At 36.2% G+C, this 23,572-nt stretch overlaps 1 protein-coding gene across 2 annotated transcripts in view; it reads left to right on the forward strand.

The window, feature by feature from the left end:
• The window catches only part of DYNC2H1 (dynein cytoplasmic 2 heavy chain 1), a 160,376-nt gene that overhangs the window by 55,246 nt on the left and 81,558 nt on the right, over positions 1–23,572 (forward strand). For both annotated transcript variants that reach the window (XM_064170698.1, XM_064170692.1), the window contains 15 exons: positions 385–539; positions 1,939–2,076; positions 4,656–4,769; positions 5,759–5,919; positions 6,062–6,185; positions 6,901–7,022; positions 7,682–7,768; positions 9,025–9,151; positions 10,696–10,837; positions 11,365–11,474; positions 13,297–13,395; positions 14,509–14,632; positions 18,292–18,455; positions 20,234–20,353; positions 23,089–23,223. In XM_064170698.1, the coding sequence (XP_064026768.1) occupies positions 385–539; positions 1,939–2,076; positions 4,656–4,769; positions 5,759–5,919; positions 6,062–6,185; positions 6,901–7,022; positions 7,682–7,768; positions 9,025–9,151; positions 10,696–10,837; positions 11,365–11,474; positions 13,297–13,395; positions 14,509–14,632; positions 18,292–18,455; positions 20,234–20,353; positions 23,089–23,223 (1,922 nt within the window). The remainder of the gene's footprint in view (positions 1–384; positions 540–1,938; positions 2,077–4,655; positions 4,770–5,758; positions 5,920–6,061; positions 6,186–6,900; positions 7,023–7,681; positions 7,769–9,024; positions 9,152–10,695; positions 10,838–11,364; positions 11,475–13,296; positions 13,396–14,508; positions 14,633–18,291; positions 18,456–20,233; positions 20,354–23,088; positions 23,224–23,572) is intronic.

A 23,572-nucleotide genomic window follows, 5' to 3' on the forward strand; every position in this document is an offset into this window, starting at 1 on the left:
AGTGGGCATAGATAATAGCACAGATACTTTGAGTATGTTTTTATCAGCATATTCACAGAGTTCAGCATTACTCATATAGTAGGGATTTTGTGCAAGGAAACATTAGTATGGAACATACATCCTAGCTAAACAAAACCAGTCTCTTCAGTCACAAGCAATGAAGGAATCATAAATTGGTGGGGGTTGGAAGTGACCTTTGGAGATCGTCTGGTCCAACCCTCCTGCTAGCACAGGTACACCTAGTGCAGGTTGCACAGGATCACATCTGGGTGGATTCTGGAAGTGTCTGGGGAAGGAGACTGATCACTCCATATATTCAGCTTCATACACTTATGTGAGATAAGAATGAGGATATTACTATCTGTACAAAAAATTATGTTGCAGGAGATTCTGATTTTCTGAAGTCATTTCTGGCAATCCATGAATCCTGTAAAATGTATGGAGCAACACCTAGCAGGTACATGACATTCCTTCGTGTATACAGTACCATCAATGACAGTAAAAGAACAGAGCTAATAAAAAGGCAGAATCACTTGCAGGTATGTATTTAAAACATTTTGACATAGGGCTTTTCAAAGTGCTCTCACCTTTGGAAATGCCTTGTGTGTTAATGGGCTGTGACTGCTAACAAGGTTGTGTGAGATGTCTTCTGTTGGTATATGCTTATGTTGTGATTTCAGTAGAGGAATAGTATGAATCTTAATGCACATGCTTGTTCAAGTGCCTCAAAGAGTGAAGAGTGCTTTCTTGGCTTTGTTATTATTTTTCTTCAAATGTATCAGACTGGATATGTTTATTTGGAAGCATAAAAGTACTTGAGAGCTCTTTAATTTTTTTTTCCTGTAAGTATTGGGATTGTGTTGCCAACAAACATCATCTTTCTAGCGATTGAAGTTCTGCATCTGCTTGTATAAATTTTCCCCATGTAGCACCATAGTTTATCCTTTTCTTTATACGTCTTATTTCCTTCTAGTTTGATAAGCTGTTGTCTTTAACCTCCTGGTGTGCTTGTGTAGCACTTCAAACCTTTACACAGTTCTAGCCCAAACGCAGTTCATCTCAGATGTTGCTTTACTCCTCTTCTGCATGCCTAAAGTGCTTATTTTGAATTAGTTATCTTTCCAGTCATACTTCCTTCCTTTCCTCCCCCAGCATATTTCCAGAAAGATCTGTGTGATCCTTTAGGATATGTATCTTTCTTCTCTACTCTTCTCCATTACTTTGCCCAGTGACCCTTTCTGCTATTGTGGAATCACACTTGCAAACCAAATCGCTTGCTTGTCTTGTACTCTACATCATTTTTGTTTTGTCTGCTGGTATTTTCCCATCACTTTAGTAAGCAATTTAAGAAGATTCACATTCTTAATGATAGAAAATTATTTTTATTTTAGTTCATTTAGAAAGTATTTGTGGTTTGTTTGTGACAAACATTCATTTACTTGTTAAATGCTCTGATTAAATAAAAGTAATCATTTACATGAAAATTAGGGATGCATTTCTTAACTCAAAACATCTTCCAATATTATTTTTTCCCAAATGTATCTTGAAATAATAGAGTAACTAATTTATAAAATATTAATAAAGAAAACAGTTGAGCACAATTGAACTTAGTTTTATGTACATTCATATTCTTTACTGAATTTACATATATGTTGAAATTGAATGATTTATTTAAATTTGTTTAATTCTTGTAGATTTACTTCTAGAGGTGATATTATGTGGAGATTGTTTACAGCAACACATCCAGAACTGTCAAATCTCATTTTGAGTTAAATAATATCAAGGAAATATAATGGATATTGAGAAAATTGCAAATATATACAAAAAAGAATCTTAGTCTGCATCACTGTTAGTTTGGGCATACTATTTACAACCAACCTTCATGTCAATACATGTAAAATTAATTGCTTAATAACCACTTCTCATACATTTTTATAGGCAGGTGTTTCAAAGCTGAATGAAGCTAAAGCCCTGGTAGATGAACTGAACAGAAAAGCTGGAGAACAAAGCACTTTACTCAAAATGAAGCAGGATGAGGCTGATGCTGCCCTCCAAGAAATTACAGTGTCTATGCAGGTGTTGTATACAGTCACATAAAAGTAATTTTTTTCATCTCCATAACTGCCTGTGCTTTGTATTCTTAAGAGCTACAAACCCTAATGCTTTTTCAAGAATTTGACTAAGGGAATGCTTTAGCCCTGAGGCTTGCATAAACTTGCAACAGGACAGAGGATTATATCATTTAAAACATATTTGAACTGTTGGAGTAGGAAGAAATCAGTACAAGTTTAACACCTGAGTAGTACTTACTTCTGTGGTTCACAATGAAATTATTCCTGGAAGTTCATACAGCCAAACTGATCCATTTTATAATGTTTATTACAGTTAGGAGCTTTAAACAAAATACTGGCAAGTAGCACTGCTCTAAATAAATAATACCAGAACTTACTTTTGTGGACTGTTAGAAAGGATATGAGGAGAGGCTGAAGGAGCTGGAGTTGTTTAGCCTAGAGAAGAGGAGGCTCAGGGGTGACCTCATTGCTGTCTACAACTACATGAAGGGAGATTGTAGGCAGGTGGGGGTTGGTCTCTTCTGCCAGGCAATCAGCAATAGAACAAGGGGACACAGTCTTGAGTTGTGCTGGAGGAAGTATAGGCTGGATGTTAGGAGGAAGTTCTTCATAGAGAGAGTGATTTGCCATTGGAATGGGCTGCCCAGGGAGGTGGTGGAGGCACCCTCCCTGGAGGTGTTCAAGAGAAGTCTGGCTGAGGCACTTAGTGCCATGGTCTAGTTGACTGGCTAGGGCTGGGTGCTAGGTTGGACTGGATGATCTTGGAGGTCTCTTCCAACCTGGTTGATTCTATGATGTATTTAATGAGGTTTAGTCCTCTGAAGTTAATCTCAAAGAAGATTGAGTAATATCCCTGTGTTCATCACTCCTAGAATTTGTATTCTTCAGTTCAGAGGCAGAACTCCTGGGTTTTGAGGAAATAAGCCTTTACTAGTGTTTTGTCACTGATTTAGTAATGTAGGTCTGAAGCAACCTCAAATAAAGAAGCTCAATGACAAAGACCTGCTCTGTATGCACTGAAGTAAATGCTTGTTCTTTCAAACTGTTTGGTTCATGGTATTTTAAAGGTACATCCCATTTTTATGTCTACTTCCATTGGCAATTTTTAGCAATGTTAGGTTCTGTCTTTCTCCTGTACATGAATTAATAATGATGATTGACTATGGGCCTTGAAGAATTTATTATGCTGTTTTCCTTGATTTCTGTTTTTAATTTGCATCTTCCTTTGTCCACTAGAGTTGCAGGTTGTATGGGTAGCATGTATTCTATTGTAGAACAAATTCAAACAAGAGGCTAAAAGCAATAAAATGTGATGGCCCTACTGACATCAGAAAAAATGCAGTAGAATTCTGATTATTTAGATTAGCGTAGAGGATAGCTGCCCTTTAACATTTTAATGTTGCTTGAAATGTTCTAGTTTATGTAGGAGAGAGGACTCTTAGTAATGACAGACTTCTAATCTTCTTTCAGAGCAAGGCTTTTGACCTACAACTGAATTTTAAGGTTTTCTTATTCAAAGCTATCATTCAGTACATGTACATTTGCATGAAATGTTTTATGTAGCTAATGTTTTATGTATTTGAATGTAATTTTCAATGACATACTGGTCTATAGCTTGGGTTAAGTGCTCAGAAAGGTTATTGTTAATCAACATTTTCTCTGATTATATACATCTGTTATAAGTTCAACTCAGTTTGACAATTGTTGATTATAATAATGTGTTGTATACTGAAAACCCATGAACTCTGGGCTTTGTTCTCTTGTATCTTTTAGATGAGCTGAACCTAGAATATTAATCTTTTATTAATTTTATGCATTTATCCTCAAATACTTTTTTTGCAACTGATTCCTTTTCCCCACCCTGTGAACTTCAGGATATGTAAGGTCCCTTCTATTGCAGTTTTATGTGCTATGTATTTATTGTTGTACTGAAGTGCTTAGGAGTCATGGAGATGGCCAATAGCTAGTGTCTGCTGTATGGCAGATGCAGTACAAATTTAGGGGAAAAAATAAGATGCTAACCCCAAGAGTTTATAATCTATGTGTAAGTCATAGGAGAGATATCCTTAGAGACAGCTGTGTGGAAATTTACAAGTAAATAATGTATTAGTATTTTTAGGCTAATAGGCTGTAGTTCAACACAACTGCTGTTTTTATGAACCTTGTGGAAAAGGAGAGTTTTTTATGCTGTCATGAAAGAAATAGCAATGTGAGCAGCTACAAAGACAATGGCAGGATATGTTACTTTCCAGGGTAGTAGGAATGTTACAGAGGCTGTCACTTTTATCCCTTTAAAGGAGAAGCTTGGTGAGGAATAGAAAATCCAAGGCAAGAAGAAATAAAATAAGTCATATTAAGCCTCCAAAATAGATGTGCAGATCTCACTAGTGGTAAAGAACAGGAAGGAGACACAGGAAAAGCAAAAGAGACTCATTTCGTATAATTTAGTTAATTTGTCAACCTGTCTAGTATTAGACAGCCTCACATTTTTTATTGTAATTAGTACTGTTAAATTGTATTATAATCAAGACTGAAAGAAATGAGAGGCCTCAAATAGAAAGATCTATGTATGTTTTTTTACAGAGTGCTAGTGAGCAAAAAACAGAAATGGAAAAAATAAAACACCGGATAGCAGAAGAGGCTACAGAAATAGAAGAAAGAAAAAGGAAAATTGAAAATGAGCTAAAAGAGGTTCAGGTAAAAGTAGTATTTTGTGGTCTAATTTTATTTCACTTATTCAGGTCCTGCCATACATTTTTTTTCCCTGCATTTCAATTTTTTTCCCTGAATTATTTTGGTATAAAAACTCTTACGCATTAGAGAACAACATTTTATTTGCCAGATGTAAACTGTCATTTTGGTATTTGTGTTCTATTAGATCTCAAGTACTGAATGATTTTTCAGGCCAAATCTTACTTCCAGTTGCTTTTTCTGTGCTACCATGGTCTACAGTTTTGTTCTGCAGATATTATGGAATGTTTTTCAATTACTTATATCTTGTATAGACCAACTAAATTACTCCACCCCGTTCAATCTGGTAATGATATAGATGTTGAGGTGCTGGAATGTGTCCAGAGAAAGGCGACAAAGCTGGTAAATGGCCTGGAACACAAACCCTGTGAGGAGAGGCTGAGGGAGCTGGGGTTGTTTAGCCTAGAGAAGAGGAGGCTCAGGGGTGACCTCATTGCTGTTTACAACTACATGAAGGGAGGCTGTAGCCAGGTGGGGGTTGGCCTTTTCTCCCAAGCAACCAGCAATAGAACAAGGGGACAGTCTCAAGTTGTGCCAGGGGAAGTATAGGCTGGATGTTAGGAGGAAGTTCTTCATAGAGAGAGTGATTTGCCATTGGAATGGGCTGCCCAGGGAGGTGGTTGAGTCACCATCCCTGGAGGTATTCAAAAAAAGCCTGGATGAGGTGCTTAATGCCATGGTCTAGTTGACTGGCTAGGGCTGGGTGCTAGGTTGGACTGGATGATCTTGGAGGTCTCTTCCAACATGTTTGATTCTATGATTCTATCAGATGAATGGAAACAGTTTAATGAAACTGTAAATCCTAATGACAGTGTAGCAGACTGCTTGTTTAAGAGACCTTACAGCTGTAAAAAGAACAAGGAATTATATCAAAACTGAAATGGCAAATGTTCAGATTCTTGTATCCTCGTCTCTTTTTTTTAATGTATTTTAAGCCACTGGTTAATGAGGCTAAATTAGCAGTTGGAAATATAAAGCCAGAGTCTTTGTCAGAAATCCGGTCACTACGCATGCCTCCTGACATAATCAGAGACATACTGGAAGGAGTTTTACGGCTGATGGGGATTTTTGATACATCATGGGTGAGCATGAAGAGGTGAGGATATTATTTAAGCTTTCAACACTAATTTACTTTATGTCCAAAATTACAGTGTGCATGGAATTCTTTAGTGTCATAGGCAAAGAGTCTCTCTAACATGAGAGTTTTTTTTTACTTAGTTATTTAATTGTTTTCACAGTTTCTTGGCCAAAAGAGGTGTGAGGGAGGAAATAGCAACCTTTGATGCGCGGAATATTCCAAAAGAAATACGAGAGAGTGTTGAAGAACTTCTTTCTAAAAACAGAACATCTTTTGATCCAAAGGTAATTCCTGAATGCGTTATGCAAAATGAAAGAAAGAAAAAAATAACACTCATAATTGTCTGCCTTGCAACATAAGTTTTAGAATGAGCTTAAAACTGCTTCCAGAATTTGTCAGTGTAAAGAGATGAAAGCACAGCAGAGATTACTCAGTTGTATACTACCTCTAACAGTGAGAATTTAATTGGTGATGATGGAGCAGTGAGATGAAATGTTATGAAGTCAAGTCCTCAGAGATTTTTGTCACTGGTATAAATTCGAACTCAGATCAAACTCCTCCATGTATCAGGAAGTGCTTAAACGGTACACTTAATTAAAAGAAAAAAGGATTAATGATGATTAAAGATGTGAGTGATCTTTGGGAATTGATGTGGCAGTAGCTATAAAAAGGAATTCCTAAATACTAATTCCTTAACTTTAATGGGAAAACTGTAGTTCCCAGAGAAGGAACACACTGTTAATTTTTCATTAATTCAGAACTTTCTAACTTCAGTGAAACTTCAGAGCTGTAAAGATACTTATAATTTTTTCTCACAGATTGATGGCCTACAATATAAACTCTTAGTAAAAATTGAGAAGGTTTGTTCAGAGGAGGAGCTGGCTAACTGATATCTTTAAACTGATAACTGATAAATCTGTTGCAGTTATTTCTCCTGTATTTATCTCATCTACATTATGATACTTCAAGGATTGGTAACTGTTACTGATTGTTTTTCAGAATGCTAAACGAGCCAGTGCTGCAGCTGCTCCATTAGCAGCTTGGGTGAATGCCAATGTCCAGTATTCCCATGTCCTAGAGCGAATTCAGCCTTTGGAAAAAGAAAAGACTGGCTTGGAAGCGTAAGTTAGACATTGTTGCAAAGTAACATTGTTAGTTTCAATGGTAGAGGGCAAAACTAAAGCCACCAAAGGAGGAACTGAAGTTTATAAAAACCAAAAGACATAAGAAAAGATACCTCATTCATAGGTAATAAAAAGTTAATGCTGAGACAAGAGAAGCTATGCCTTGGATATCTTCTTTGCTATTGTGAGGTATTTGTTTCCACTGCAAAGGGTCAGGGAGAATTTGATGTCATGGATGTGCTCAAAATACATTGTCAGAGAAACCCAGGCTATTTTATGATATATGTAGTTCCTCTTCTTTTGTATCATGGACCAAGCATGATCATTTTCTCCTTAGGTTCAAAATGATTTGACATAGCCATGTGAATCTTAGGAATCTATACTGATTGTTTTGCCAGGTCTTAGAATTCTGTACTGGAAGAATTTGTTCTGATCTTTAAAAATAAATATGAAAAGAATGTTTGTTTTCCATTTTTAAAGCTATGCGATGAGAAGTAATTAAAGTTTTTACATCCAAAACCAGATTTTTATTAATACAAATCACAAGAAAGATCTCTCTCTGAGCTATCCCAGTGTAAATGACATTCCTGTTAGGTTCACTCTTTGTTTTCTGCCTATGGATCCATAATCTTAAAATAAATGTTACATTTTTCTAGCAATCTCAAGAAAACCGAAGACCGAAAACACAAGTTAGAAAATCTTTTGAACTCTGTTGGTCAAAAAGTATCAGAACTGAAAGATAAGTAAGTTTAGTTTGTTTATTTCAAGATATAAATAAAAATATTGATGATTTTGCAGTGTGAATAATTATTACTTGTCACCCAAATGTAATTTCCTGCTCTGCAAGATATTTATATCATAAGTAGCAACAATTAGGCTATCTATACGTTCAGCAGAGATAAGTAAATATAATGGTAGAATATAGTTCAACTCACTGATCAGAAATGCTCCTTAAATGTACTTGAGAAGTCTCACTACTGACTGTGTTGGAAGCCTTCAGTGTAAAAGTTGTAGGTGTCAAAGATAAGCAATATGTCTCCCACCTTTTAAATCTAAGAGGACTTTAATGCCTCTTTTGGACTTTGGAAATATTCCTTCACAAGTCTTCTACTGATCACTGCTTGAATAAAGACAGCTCTATTTCTTTAAGGATGACCTGCTTTTCTGACAGCTAGTTCACTTTCTCCTTTTTTCTTAGCATCTCATCAGGTACATGACTCACAGTGGCATAAAAATTGCTGTAGGGAACCTTTTTACTTTCTCCAAATTCAATTTAATCAAGTCTTTTAGTTTGGTGTTCTGTTATGTAGCTAGTACGGGAGATATACCTGACATATGTGCATATTACTATTTTTTGTAGTTTGCAAAAGTATTTGGAGAATTCTTCATGTCATTCAGCTATACAGTGATGTCTTGGATTAACTATGTACTATATATTGCAGTTAAATGTGTTGCTTTAAAAGGTGGACTATTAAATACATTACTTTAAATATTAATTAAGCAAATGAGATATTAAGTACAAAATAATACCTAAAACTTGCCTGTTGTTTGAGGCACGTTCTTACTTTGTAGTAGTTTACAAAATCGAGTACTGTGCACTGAATTAGAGTCATCCCTGTGAATTAGCAATATTCCTCTTTAAAGTTTTCACAGATGAAATTTACCAAAAAGTTACAAATATGTAGTAGGATGACATTAATCATGCTATTATCTTAACATGGTCAGTAAAATTAAGTCAGGCTGTTTAAGTAGAAGGAATGATTTTCAGATGTTATGTTTTGCAAGTTATTTTTAAATCTATCTAAATTTTGTTAGATAAGTCTAAAAAGCTCCTCTGCTAATTAGAAACATAAGGTATAAGAAAGAACTATGTTTGTATTTTCCATGAACAATAAGGAAGGAATTAATTTCAAATTCAGTCAATTACGCTATCTTGAAAATAACTGTCTATATGTTTGGTAGTTCATGATAGCAGTTACAAACAGTAGTTGTTTCATAGGTTCCAGAGCAGAACAACAGAAGCAGCAAAACTTGAAGCAGAACTGAGTAAAGCTCAAAAAACACTGGAAGCTGCAGAGGTACTGATAAATCAGCTTGATAGGGAACACAAAAGATGGAGCACTCAGGTTAGTGAATTTTTTCTTTAATACTTCTTATAGCTGATAATTTGAAAATGCAATTTTGGTACTGTTTGGAAAATGTGAGTTGCTGCCATTCTACATGTTCCCTAAGTGTACATGTATTTGGTTTCTTGTGAGAAAAACAAAAGTCTTCCTTGTGAAAGGTTCTTTTACTTCACTGTACAAGTTACCTTACCTATATCACATAGCTAGAGAACGTGTAAAAAAACCCTCATGCTTATTATAGAATGTACAACGTTCTTTGATGTTTTTCAACTGTGACAATAATACATTTTTTATGATGGCTGACAATGTCAGAGGTTGGTCCCTCCAAGCTGAGATACAATCAGAAGGGACAGATTTTAGGAAAGCATTGAACAGTCACAGTTGTAGGACTATGGCTGGAAACATAAATGTAAGCCTCCCAAAATATTGGGTTGCTTTTGAAATCTTAACTAACCTGTCTGAAACTTTTCTGCTGCTAAAGTAGGGAAAAGTGAACATATCTTATTTGCTCAGATGTTATCTTTGGGAAAAGCTGGTGAGTCTCTGGACACACAGAACTTTCTGCAATCTGGAAGAGAAAGGAAAATTGCATGTTACATACAAGCTGAAAATAGCTGTCATCTCCAGGAAGTGATGCCAAGCTTTCTGGCTTATCTTAAAATGGAAAAAAAATTCCCTGCTGAGAGACATATCTCTTCATTGAGGGTTAGATAAATCTTTCTTGTAGGTTGAACAGCATAATAGAACTGGAAGATTTTCCTGTGAAAATAACTTTACAGCTATTCCACCTGCTGTAGTTAAGCACTGGGTATATTTGAAGCCCAGAGTTTAAGTGCTTCTAAAAGTGATTCGTCACAGTTTTTTCTCTCTGGTACATCACCCCTTTCTTCAGAAAATTCAGACTGTCTATGAATGGTATGCTGCAGAACAAACTGATAGATGAATTAGTCAGGAACTCATCCCATGTTGAGGATGGTGAAAAAGCAGTATTTATCTCCCTTTAAATTAAAAGGGAAGTAATAAAAAGTTATTTTTGTTTATATATCTTTTTTTTTAATGTCAATTTGATTAAGGTAAAAAAAGTGACAAAAGTGACAGTCTGTCAAACCAGTTATAGCAGTCATATATTATTTGATACACTGTATTTTGTATGCTGGTTACTGGAATATTTCAAGGCAGAGGTGATGTAGTGCAGGTAAATTATTTGAAGATGTAAGATAAATGTATTTTATGAATTAAGTCTGCAGTGAATCTCATTTTTAAGTGTAGTAGGTACTTCTAGTATTCAATACCTGTATATACAGTGATACACACTAGCTGACTGTGACTAGGGTCATAAATTTCTTATTTTTAATAATATAATGTTATTTGCCCATTTGCTTTTAAGTGATATGTCAGATTCACTGATCTTTAGTAGCTAAGAAAAGTGACTGCCTCAATGGTGGGCAAATTTAATTCTAACTTTTTTGTAACTGATAGGATATAGTAACATAGTTCTTGTTAGCATTACACCTACACATTCTGTCTGTACTTTGTATTTTAAGGTGTCAGAGATAACAGATGAATTGGCTACATTGCCTAAAAGGGCTCAGTTAGCAGCTGCCTTTGTTACCTACCTTTCTGCAGCTCCGGAGGATCAGAGAAAAAAAAAATTGGATGAATGGACCAGATCAGCAGGCCTTGAAAGTAATTTGTTGTGTGTGTGTGTATGCCTGTTTGTGTCTTTATGTGTGTAAGCAATTAAGCTGAATTGAAAAAGTAAGAAATACCAATGAGTTTTAATTTACGTCTCAATTGTCTTAATGTTGCCAAGCGAAATGTAACACTTTATTACTCAATAAGTACTTTTATATGCAGACAGACTAGGATTATTCTAATAATTATTAAGTTTATAAATACATACAAAATTCTTATGATTTATTTCTGTAGTCCTGGCTTAAAAAGTTTACATGAGTGAATGTATTCACATTGCTGTTGCAAATTTGCCAATGCACTCTGAAATCTTCTGCTTTTTCAGTAATCATTTTTATCTGTGTGTGTTAGGTAACAGCATTAAACGTTTTTTACAACATCAGCTAGTTAATAAGTTCAACAATAAAATAATAAATTTAAGGGAAAACTACAAACTTAGATTTTGTATATAGAGTGGTAAATGCTTAAAAATTATGCAGAGTATCAATACTAGCATGCATTTGCACTGTTTAATTTATCAGAGTTCGATCTACGGCGGTTCCTGTGTACTGAAAGTGAGGAGTTAGTCTGGAAAAGTGAAGGTTTACCTTCAGATGACCTTTCAATAGAAAATGCTCTTGTTATCTTACAGGTAATTTTTTTTCTTGTCTTGAAAGTAGCTAACTTTAAAAGTTTCAGTAGCATAACACCTTTCTGGAATTTTGAACTATTTAATTTGTCTTACTAGCACTACAGAACAGAGAGAGAAACACTTTCAGTATTCTGTAGTAGAAGGAAAACCAAAAACAGTTAGACGAAACACATTTTTCTGGTTTGCTTTCACAGTTTTCTTCCAGATGTCAAACAGACAAAACCTTGTGTTCAGTCTATTCAGGCTTAAAGTGTGAATAATCCTTAACACCAATAGAATCAGTGGAAGATTACATCCTATATATGTTCACTTTGATATATCATTTCCAATGTCTTTTTTTCTCAGAAAAAAAGAGAAAGGCTATATGTAGATACCTTTAAAACCCTCAGATTTTATCAAATCGGCTGTGTGATATAGGATAAAAAAAGTTCCAGGCCAGTAGCTGATACTACTTGGGTTAATAATAATAATAATAATAATAATAATAATAATAATGTGCTTATAATCATGATTCAGTTTTATAATGTAGATATATGAGATATAATAAATATACATATGCAATTCAACAATTAGGTACATAATGTCATAATTATAATGTAGCAATTCATTAGATCTGCTAGAAAGAAGGATTTAATGCCACAAGGAGAATCTGCATTTGCCACAGGCACTTTGCTTGGATGACTGATGATTCTTTCAAATAAGTTACAGAGTTTTCTCCAGTTTAAATTTACCTTATTGTCTTGATATTAGACCTAGTTATTTCTTTCTCAGTTTGATTAAAAAGGTTTTCAACAAATTCTGTTTTTCCCCTTTAAGCTATTTATGTGGTTTAACAAAATTTCATTTACATCTTTTGTTGTTAGTTGAAGAAATTGAGCTCTTAAAAATCTGACTGTGTGCAAAGAGCTATTTCAAAGCTTCCTTTAGCGCAAATAGTTTTATTTGTGTATATTTTTTCAGCATACTTTTAGAACTAGATGTGATATTTTACCAATATCAGTACGATTTCAGCCATTCTGTGATATCTTAAATGCATGTGTCAGTTTTGAATAGGTCTCCTTTCACTTGTCCCACTTAGTATCTTCTCTGTGGTCACAGTGTTGTGACCACTGTGTAAATTCTGAGCACTTACCTAATTAGTGTATCAGTGGTTAAACTCTCAACATTCCAAAAAGCAGTGTGTATAGCATAACATATCTTTACATGGTATAGTAAAATAGTAAAGCTTTGCACAATACTGGTGTGGAAGCCACACATTGATAAAGGTTTTATTAAAATGAAACCCTGCTGTCTCATCCGTATACATGTTACTAGGCAATATCACCAGAATATTTTACATTGTAGTGTTAGCAGGTTTGAGATCTGGATTTCTTTGTGATTGTAACTAAAATGTTTTTTGTGTCTTTCTGCCTTTCTACAATGATTCGAGGTCCAAAGCCAATACTGTACATTGCTCATTCTAAGTTTCAAAGCTGTTGTAACACAAGCCGTAGATTATACTCACTGAATAGAGGTTTGTGTTTTCACAAGAAGGTAAGGAGCTACCTAGCTTTAGCTGCAGAATTTTTATATTTGGAAAAAAAATAAAAGAAAAAAAGAAAAAATAAAGAAAGACATAAAATTCCCCCTACTAATGTTTAATTTATAATAATTTAATTATTTAGGCTGTTATTGTTTCTTTAAACAGTTTGTTAATAAAAAGGATTTTGAAAATACTGTTAGTTTGGGCAAATAAAGAAGGACTCTATTCAATTTTATTCTTAAACAAAACATATTTCTGTAAATATATATATATATGTATATGTATTTATTTTTCCCCTAGAGTAAAGTTTGCCCATTTTTGATAGACCCTTCTTTCCGGGCTACTGAATGGCTGAAGACACATTTGAAGGAATCACGTTTAGAAGTTATTAACCAACAGGTGCAGTACTGATACTTCGTCTTACAATTCTGTTCTGCTTGAGCTCACTCTATTCCAGAGTTTTTAAATGGATATGACAACAACCACCAAAAATGGGGTTATATTCCATGAAGTATGTAACTCATTATGTTGTAGGTTACAATGATTATTACGTGGTACAGAATATTTATTTACTCAAGGTGGAGATCAGAGTATTTAAGACTGAGGAGTCAACATTGGATATTACTGCTAGAACTTTGCCTCTTTGTGCTACCCTCTGAAAAAGAGAGATAGTAAACTGGATTTCAGAAGTAGGTATACACTTCTTCCTTATGTATAATCTAGATTAGATATTGCAAATTAGATTTTAGTTTGAGATTAAGGTACCTAAGATTAGATGTCTGCATCTGCTGTTAACATGGGTGGTGAAGCTTGGCTCAGTTGCACACACATAGGTGAGAATCTGATGCTGTTCCAAAGTCTTTTACTGAACTCCATCTGGCCTCAACTTACTTTTTCTACAGAATGTAGATCTTGCACAGTTCCCTGCCAGCTTTGTGCAGACCACTTTGGCACTCTCTGACAGTACTAGGCCCATTTCTCTGAGTAATTGAATTCTTCCCTGCCTAGCCTGTTGGCTTGATTACCCTCTAGGCTCTGTTTGCATTATCTAGGATGTTCATTGACTGTAATGGAATCTTAAACACCATATGTATGTTTAGACACCCTCATGCAAAAGACTGGATTTAGATGTCTTCCTGTTAATGTAAATACAATCCATAGGTCTTGATTCAGTGTTGAGACAGAGCTACCTAAAAACATTTAGGATGCATTAACTGGGCAAGACTTCCAGGTGCACCTGACAGACCTCACACAGGACCTGTGGTAGACCTACCCTCTTCAGGTGCATCACTTGGAAAGCTAGGCATGTTAAACAGCTATGCCATTAGCTGAATAGATAAAACTAATTTAAACACTGGGGGCTAAATCTTGAAATAAGATATGATGCTTGTAACAGAATTTTTCAACTCTACTACTGATTTTTAGATTTAGACTCCTGGTGTAATGCCTTCATTCTGAAGTGTGAATGTCTAAAAAAATGTGAATCAAAGGAATTTGTTTTCATTTGCCCAGGATGCCAACTTCTTAACTGCTCTTGAGCTGGCAGTGAGATTTGGGAAAACCCTAGTTATACAGGAAATGGATGGAGTGGAGCCTGTCCTTTACCCGCTGCTAAGAAAAGATCTCGTTGCTCAAGGTAAATGACCAAGATCTTTGCAAATGCTTGCTCAAGCCCTTTGTAAGTTAGAGATCTGTATCTGTATCTACCTCACATAAACCTCAATTTTTCTGAAAACATTTGGGGTAATGTAGTTTTTTTTACTTTATCATTAGCCTGCTGCTAACTTCAGTGCAATGAAATATGTTAGAGATGATGTTCTTGTTTAGGAAGTGGGAATATATTGAAAAGTATTTAAAGATTTTTTTTTAATTGAAATTGGAATAAAGTGATTTTATTAGCTATACACATGTTACATTTTAAATTAGTTTCTAGTGATAATTTCAAACATGTACCTTTATTTAGGAACTTGGGCCTTAAGTAGACCAGAAACTACAAAGCTGGTTATGAAGTCAGAAGTCAAGAGTTTTAGTATGCTGGCGTAGCTGTTTTTATTTCTTATGTCAGGAACTAAAGAAGTCACACAGGTCTGTCTCTGATGTTAATTTGGAGTTGGGGGCAGTCATAAAGAGGATCAAAATGTTAGAATTTGGTGCAAAGAGTCTCCATATTGGATGCAATGAAAGCTAAAAAAAAGAAAAAGGACTAATTAAATTTTACATTATCTCTGCTTTGGATATATTTATCTCCTATAGCAGAAAGGTCTGTTGAGTGGAAAGTAAGAATGGGTCGTGTTTGAGTCTCCAGTCACTTCACAAGCAAGCACACACTCCTTTTTTTCAACAGGTGGAGGTGCAGGCTGGTCTGCATTAATTTTCTTGTGATCATTGTGCATCTTTTCATTACTAAGAATGGAACGTTAAGAAAACTGTGAATATAAGGACTGCAATAAATTTATCTTTGTACAGCTTCAACTTTCTGTTTGACATTTTTATAGCAAGAGTCTAAAATTTATTTGCATCCTTGGCACAAAAGCAGAATTGGTATCTGATTTTCATCTCTACCAGTGGTTTAGTAAGATGTATACACTTAGAACATTTCTGGTCTGCTCCTGTTCCTAAAAACAGAGAAGGACCTAACTATGCCACCTCAAATTTCTCTGGAAAGAAAATTTTCACTTTTGAAACTTTTCATCTTTTGATTCTAGTCTTCATTGGGTTTGAGTATCAGGAGGACAAAATCTTACAATAATTATGAGTGAGTCTTCTGAGCATGCTGGAATGGAAAATGGTGGTAAAAGGAGGATTGTGAGATGTCACAGAGGTTTCATTATGTGACAGCATGTTGAGAAATATCAAAATTCTAGGAATATAAAGACAGATTGAAATGTAATTAATTGTTTCTTCTATACTGTAATGAAATGCATTTAGGATGTGACAAATTTATGCTTTCTTTGGCTGGAGAAGGTCTGAGGAAGGGCGCTGCTGCTTTAGCTTGGAGGAGGTGTCCCCAGGTTTATCCTTGTTGGCTTGTGCTGTCCTCAGATGAAGGAGGGGATGGAGAGATTACAAAGTCCAAGTCCTTTTTGGCTTGTGTCAGCCAAGTCCTGTGATGTTAGTCCTTTCTCTGAGCAGCTTCCAGCATGTAGTGTTTCTCAGTGGGGTTCTTTTTACTTCCATCTTTGTGGTGGTGGAGAGAGGGTTCTTGGGCTGCTGTTTTCAGGCTGGATGTCCATGGTGATGTTTTCTTCCTCCACCAAGCTGGTATATCTCAGTGTCTTTTATTCAGTTCGTGTAATCACAGCTTCCTCCTGGCCCATACCCTAGTCCATTGTCTTCCCGATGTTGCCTCCAGGGAATCTTACTATGTATTTCTGTGTGCTTGCAGGGGTCAGGTGATAGGAGAGTGGGCCTCCACCCCTTGCTCCACCATTTCTCACTTCAATACATGTCTGGGGTTAATCAGGCCAGGTGGTGAATCTGTTGCATAGTCTAGCAGCTTTCTACACCATCCCCCTTTCCAGGGTAGCTGATTGGTAGAGATGATCTTGTCTTTGTGGCACGTTCCAGAGGCAGCCACTGTCTGATGAACAGATTTTATCCTTTGTTGGGACATATCTCAGTTCTTGGTACGATCACAAGGTGATTTGCATACAGACAGGACTCTCATGCACAAATACAGATTGTATGGTGTGCTAGTTTGAGGCTAGCTGGATTATTTTAGTGAGAGAAATTAGATTATAGGCTGTGAAAAGGAAACAATGGTGATATCTACTTCACTCATAGGCTTGCTGAGATGTATAAAATCAAGAACATAAGCACGAATAACACAGTCAGTGTTTGTCTTTGAGTGCCTGTACTTTTCTCCCTGGCTTGCTTTCTGTATAACTAATCCTTCTGCTTTCTAACCCACTCTGGCTGATCCTCCAAACTCACCTTGCATGTAAGGCAAAGTCTGGGATAAGGTAGAGGGGTGGCAGGAAGGTGGAAGGGTGGTTGAGAGCCCCTCCTGGGGACTCTGATTTCTGGGAGGGGTGTTGTGTTTCTGTATTACTTTTTAACTTGTATATTTCTGTATATAGCTGTGTATATTGTAGATATCTACTTGTATATTGTGCTAAGCTGTGAATATAAAACTTCATTCCCTAATTTCCAGCTGGCTGAGTCTAATCTGGGTGATTTCATAAGAGTGAGTGGGCTGGTAACTCCCAAACTGTCACAGGTGGCAAATGGCTGGAGAGCAGCCCTGAGAAAAAGGAACTGAGGGTCTTGGTTGATGAAAAGCTCAACATGAGCTGGCAGTGTGCGTGCACAGCGCAGACAGCAAACATGTCCTGGGCTGCATCAAGAGAAGCATTGCCAGCAGGGCAGGAGAGGTGATTCTCGCCCTTTACCTCCCCGAGACCTCACTTGGAGCACTGTGTACAGTTCTGGAGCCCCCAACACAAGGACATCAAACTGTTGGAGCGAGGCCAGAGGAGGGCCATGAAGATGATCAGAGGGCTGAAGCACCTCCCATATGAGGACAGGCTATGAGAGTTAGGGCTCTTCAGCCTGGAGAAGAGAAGGCTTCGAGGAGACCTTGTAGTAGCCTTCCAGTACCTGAAAGGGGCCTACTGGAAGGCTGTGGAGGGACTATTTACCAGGTCCTGTAATGACAGGAAGAGGAGTAATGGGTTTAAACTGGAAGAGGAGAGATTCAAACTAGATGTTAGGAAAGGGTTCTTTACAGTGAAGGTGGTGAAACACTGGAACACATTGCCCAGGGAGGTTATGGATGCTCTGTCCCTGGAGGTGTTCAAAGCTAGGTTGGATGAGGCCTTGAGTGACCTGTTCTAGTGGAAGGTGTCCCTGCCTATGGCAGGGAGTTAGAACTAGATGACCTTTGAGGTCCCTTCCAACCTAAATCGTTCTATAATTCTATGATTCTATGAAATATAAATGAATAAGTTTCAATTATGACAGCATTCTTACGTAAACAGGGGATTATTCAGTGCATCTTCTTTTGTCTTTTTTTCCCCTTCTATTCATTATTTAAAGATCTGAAAGATTCATTAATATTACTCTTACTTTAAGTGCATTTTTAGATATTTATGCTTTTGTACTGGGTAAGGATAATTAAACTACCCTGGTATATTAAATATTCTCGCTATGTAACTTTCTCATACTAGTGCTGTGCTATTGCATTTTTTCAGTCTAACAATGCAGGACAGATTCAGTTTCTTACTTTTTTTTTTTCCTTTTTCTTTCTAAATAATGTATAAATGAATGTTACAATTTTATATTTATCATTTACAGGGCCCCGTTATGCTATACAAATAGGAGAAAAAATGGTAGATTATAATGAAGAGTTCCGTCTTTTTCTGTCAACAAGGAACCCAAATCCCTTCATTCCACCTGATGCTGCCTCTATTGTTACAGAAGTAAACTTTTCCACAACAGGAAGTGGCTTAAGAGGACAGGTAAGTGTTAAGAAAGAAATCAATATATGTATACCTGAGTCATAGAGAAGAAGCCTTATGGTGCAGTTTGCCTTAATGGACACGGAGATATTTTCTAGCACACAAATATAAATGGTAAAATGAATACTGAGCCTTAGTTTTTGTGAACTCTGGATCCTAGTAGTGGGTCACAAAAATGTTATGCGATGTTGCAAGTGTGGGAAAGAGTAGCTGCAGAACTGCCCAGCAGAAAAGGACCTGGGTTCTGGTTGACAGCCACGTGAAGATGAGCCAGAAATGTGCCCAGGCAGTCAAGAAGACCAATGGTATCTTGGCCTGTTTTGGGAATAGTGTGGTCAGCAGGAGTAGGGAAGTGATTGTCCTTTTGCACTCATCACTGGTGAGGCCACACCTTGAATACTGTGCTCAGTTTTAGGCCCCTCACTACAAGAAAGATGCTGTCTGTAACAAGATAATGCATGGTAAATGGGTTAACCTGCCTGTTTCTGCCCAGCACAGGACTGAGGGAAAGTAACATCCACAACCCCCCCATCCAGATTGAGATAAGAGTTTAATATAAATGAGATAACATAATGCACAATTACCTTAGCCTATTTGCAGAAAAAGTACAGCAGAAAACAGCAGCAAGCAGAAAGCCAGTGAGATAAAAAACCAAGCTAGGGAGATGCTTTCTAACAATCTGCCATCCCAGTGGAAGAGAACCAACACACAAAAACCTTGAATCCAAAGGCAGCAACCAGATCAGAAAGCCTCTCATGATACAGTCTGAATTTCAAGCCCCGCAAACCTTTACTCCAGCCAGCCCTTTCATTTTGAAGCTGGCATGAGGCAGGATGGTTTTGAATAACAGCAGCAAATTTAAATTCAACCTATGACACTGTTATGTGCTGGAAGGTGTTCAGAGAAGGGCAATGAATCTGGTGATGGGTCTGGAGCACAGGTATTCTGAGCAGTGTCTGAGGGAATTGGATTTGAGTAGCCTGGAGGAAAGGAAGCTGAGGGGAGACCTTTCACTCTCTATGACTACCTGAAAGGTTGTAGCAAGGTGAGGGTTGTTCTATTTTTCCAAGTAATAAGTGATTAGGATAAGAGGAAACTGTCAAGTTGTGCAGATAGGACATTAGGAAACACTTCTTCACTGAAAAGGTTGTAAATCATTGGAACAGGTCTTTTCCAACCAGAGCAATTGTATGATTCTCTGTAGCCAAGTGAATTCATTCCCTCTAAGTGGAAATACAGGAGGAATAAAAAAGCTTTGCTTTTTATCTTCTCTTTTTTGTCAGAAGAGGAGTTTAGCTTTGGTAGACTTGCTGGAAAGCAATTTGCAACCAGTTTTTGAAATTTGTGGGTTTTGTCAATTTCTTGTTATATTTGATAACAGAATATACATCAGTGAAGACTGCCAGTCAGTCAAACACAGATGTGAATCAGATTGAAGTGCAAAAATTTTGGTGTCTCAAAAGTGTGTGAATAAGTGTCCTGAGTAAAGTGATCCAATACCTTTGGAAATGTCCTTGAGTATCTCACCTGGCTTGCCTTTGCTGTTATACACAAGGACATGGCTGACAGTAACTCCTATGTTATACTTGCCATTGCAGAATATCCTGAATGTCTACATAGATTTAAAGCAGTTAGATTGCTGGTGCAACTTAATAAATCCTCAGAAGTCTGTTTTCAGAATTATAGACCATATCCTGCTGTATACCTAATTAGTATGTATTATACAATGTAGGCAATTACTACATCTTATTCTGTTGAATAATCTCCTTTCTTTTTAGCTTTTGGCTTTAACAATTCAGCATGAGAAGCCTGATTTGGAAGAGCAGAAGACAAAACTGTTACAACAGGAGGAAGACAAGAAGATACAATTAGCTAAGCTTGAGGAATCTCTTTTGGAAGTAATATAAACTTACCTTTTTTGTATCTGTTAGATCAATAAGATAGTGTTCATGTTGTTATGTGTTTGATTGAAGATGGTGAAAATGTTGGAATAATGAGGCCTCAGAATTTTTGGTTTGAGAAAGTAAATTTCTCTGGGGCTGTTGAGAGTGTAAGGCAGTTAAAATATATATGTCATGAAACTGTAGTGTTTCAATACATTAAGCATTGTGAATGTTAAAGGCATGAATTGTTTGGCTAGATGGAATCAATAGATTAATTAAAAGCTTCATTCATTTTAATGCATTAAAAAAGAAAACTGTATTAAAAATCATAGTGTTAATTCTTCAAATTCTGATTTTAAAAAAAGCCACATTTTTAAAGCTTGTGGATCATGTAAATTGATACTTTCTCCAGCTGATAAATTATTTTTGTTATGAAAGGAAATAAAAGGAAAGAAAAATTCCCAGTAGAAAGTGGAAAGATTTATTGAGATATTTAAAATTTAAACCTCCACATTTTTTCTTATTAGCAGCAAACTGTTGTATTCTTTTTAATTACCATTTGCTTTTCTCATATATAAAATTAGTATTTTCACTTTTCAGTTTTATAGTTTTATTTTAATGGCAGTACCTATGGTCAGAAAGAGTTGTACACTTCTGTAAGAAAAGATAGCTTCTAGGGAGAGGATTGTTTTGCTTTTTTGTTTGCATCTTTTCATGGATTTCTGAGAAACTGTACTTCATGCCAGTAGGAATGGGCCCTCAAATCCTCCTTGTTTTCTAAAATGCCATAGATGCAGGGATGTTAACCTGATACCTCAAAACTCTTAGACTGTAGCTGAATCATAGAATGTTGCACTATGCAGCATAATGAACTTGAGCACAAACTAATAATCTTTACAGATTCTTCAAAAAGTTAATAAGCTTCATTTTATTAGACTGGCCATTTATAGCTCAACTTTAGAATATAGCATATAATTATCTAATGTGACTTGACATTTACTATCCCTATTAAATTCCCTGTTAAGTCTTAGATACTAATTTCCAAACTTTTTTCTAAAACCTGTGATGGGGCAGTTTTCTCTTACAGGTAGAGGAAAACTTAGTCTCTACAAACATTACGTATTCAAAGTTGATCCATCTTAATGTCTACTAGAAACTTCAAATTCAGAGATGCAACAAAATTTCACATTTTAGAAGAGCATTTTTGTATAGTCTTGGAATTCCAAAGTCTTTCACATTTGTTCAGTTTGAATAGTCAAGTGCAAAATTTCAAGTAATTAATGCCTAAGATACCTGCAGCAAAAAAGTGGCCAAGTATTAACACTAAAGTTGATTTGAAATCTGGCATTCTTGTTAGCACTGAAATTGGATATTAATTGCCCCTGAAGAAGGGAACCTAAAGCTCAGTAGAAACTGACAGGTGCTACATGGACTTTGTTGACAAAGAAGTCAGTGCTGGAAGTGATCTAGCTTAATTCAAGTTAATCTTTAGGCACATTAGCATTCCACCTGAAGTACTGGACCAGTTCTCTTCTGAAAGCAGTAGAGGCATGCATGCTGTGGCTGTCTCATTGCTCACAGTATGATTCCTCACAGCTAAACTGAACTCCATGAAAAAAACATGATCTTATCTTAAACTCTTTCCAGCCAATGCATTCTACTATTCTAGCTGGTGAATCTGTGCCTCCAAGTATCCTGAAATGCTAATCTACAGGTATTCATTCAGAACTGACTTAACTCACAAGAAGGCAGTGTATGGAGAGATTTTTGCTAACAGGACACGAATCGATAAACATGAGCACCCATGCTGTGAAGTGTCCTTGGACTCAGGATAGCCAGGTGGTGGGTGCCGGTCCCCCATGTAGAGTGCCAGCTGCAGGGGGCTGGGTCAGCCAGCCACAAGGGGCTGATCCTGCAGGACTGTTGATATAATGTTAACCTATCACATACATAACCCTGGACCAATCTGTACTTTACACATTTACCAATCTTGAACTAAGTTATCTGTGCACGCCACTTCCAAGTAAGCATATAAGTCACTGTAACATGGAAATAAATTGGAGAACGACCATCTAACCCTGTTGGTGACTCAAGAGTCATTTATCCCAGCTGCAACGCCGGCAGCAGTGTTGTGTTATCTAACTAAAAAATGGTGTTAAATGTATTTACTGAAATATTTAACAGTGATTCATTCAAGCTTTTCTACCTTCTTACTAGAATACAGATTTTTGCACAGAAGAAGTCCAGTAAAATGTGGTCTAATTTCAAGGATTTTGAAGGAATCTCTGATGACAAACCAAAATTGTTGGAAATGTGAATAGTTTCTCTTAGTTGTAAATGTGAACTCTATTGTATAAGGGATGTTCTTTGACAGAAAATGAGTTTAGGAAGGACTGGGCACTGAAGTCATTACAATTTCACATTAAATTGGTAGCTAAATAGCAGAAATAATAGCCTAATTTGTATTTACTGAGATTTACTGAATTGTAATAGTGAGAATTCTCAGAATCTTGCTGATGATTTAAGTTTTAGAACCCAGGAATCTGTTTTTTTGTAATTCGTTCTTGGTTTTTATTTTCCATGCTTCTTTAAATCAACATCCTAGTTTCTAGAGTAACTCCATGCTTTCTACTAGTCTTGATGCATTCAGTGATTCAGAAATATGTGAAAGATAGAAAGGACAGATTCCAAAATGATTACTGTGAAGGTTTTTTTTTTTAATGTAACATAGATGACTTTTTCTTTCGCAGACACTTGCAACATCACAAGGCAATATACTCGAAAATAAGGAGCTGATTGAATCTTTGAATCAGACTAAAGCAAGTAGTGCACTCATCCAAGAATCCCTTGCTGAATCTCACAGACTCCAAAGTTCCCTTGATAAGGTAGAAGAATATTTTAGTCTTTCATTGCTATCTTTTTCCTGCTAAATGTAGTCATCTGCTGTATAGAGAGCATATATATATATCCATAGGAGTATAAGATCAATTACATACTAAATTAACTTTGTTGAGTAAAAGATATTTGAGATATGCTTCAGTTTTACACTTGGTTGATAGCTAAACAATTTAAAGTCAGCCAAGTTGAATTAAAGGAATTTTCCCTATAGACTTACTAGCAAGTAATGCATTTTGACTTTATTTTTTGCAATCAGCTATTGCAAACACTATCATGTCTCATATCACAGAATCACAGAATGTTAGGAGTTGGAAGGGACCTTCAGAGATCATCAAA

This window comes from Pogoniulus pusillus, chromosome 3 (genome assembly GCF_015220805.1).
Source record: "Pogoniulus pusillus isolate bPogPus1 chromosome 3, bPogPus1.pri, whole genome shotgun sequence".
In the NCBI taxonomy this organism is placed as follows: domain Eukaryota; kingdom Metazoa; phylum Chordata; class Aves; order Piciformes; family Lybiidae; genus Pogoniulus; species Pogoniulus pusillus.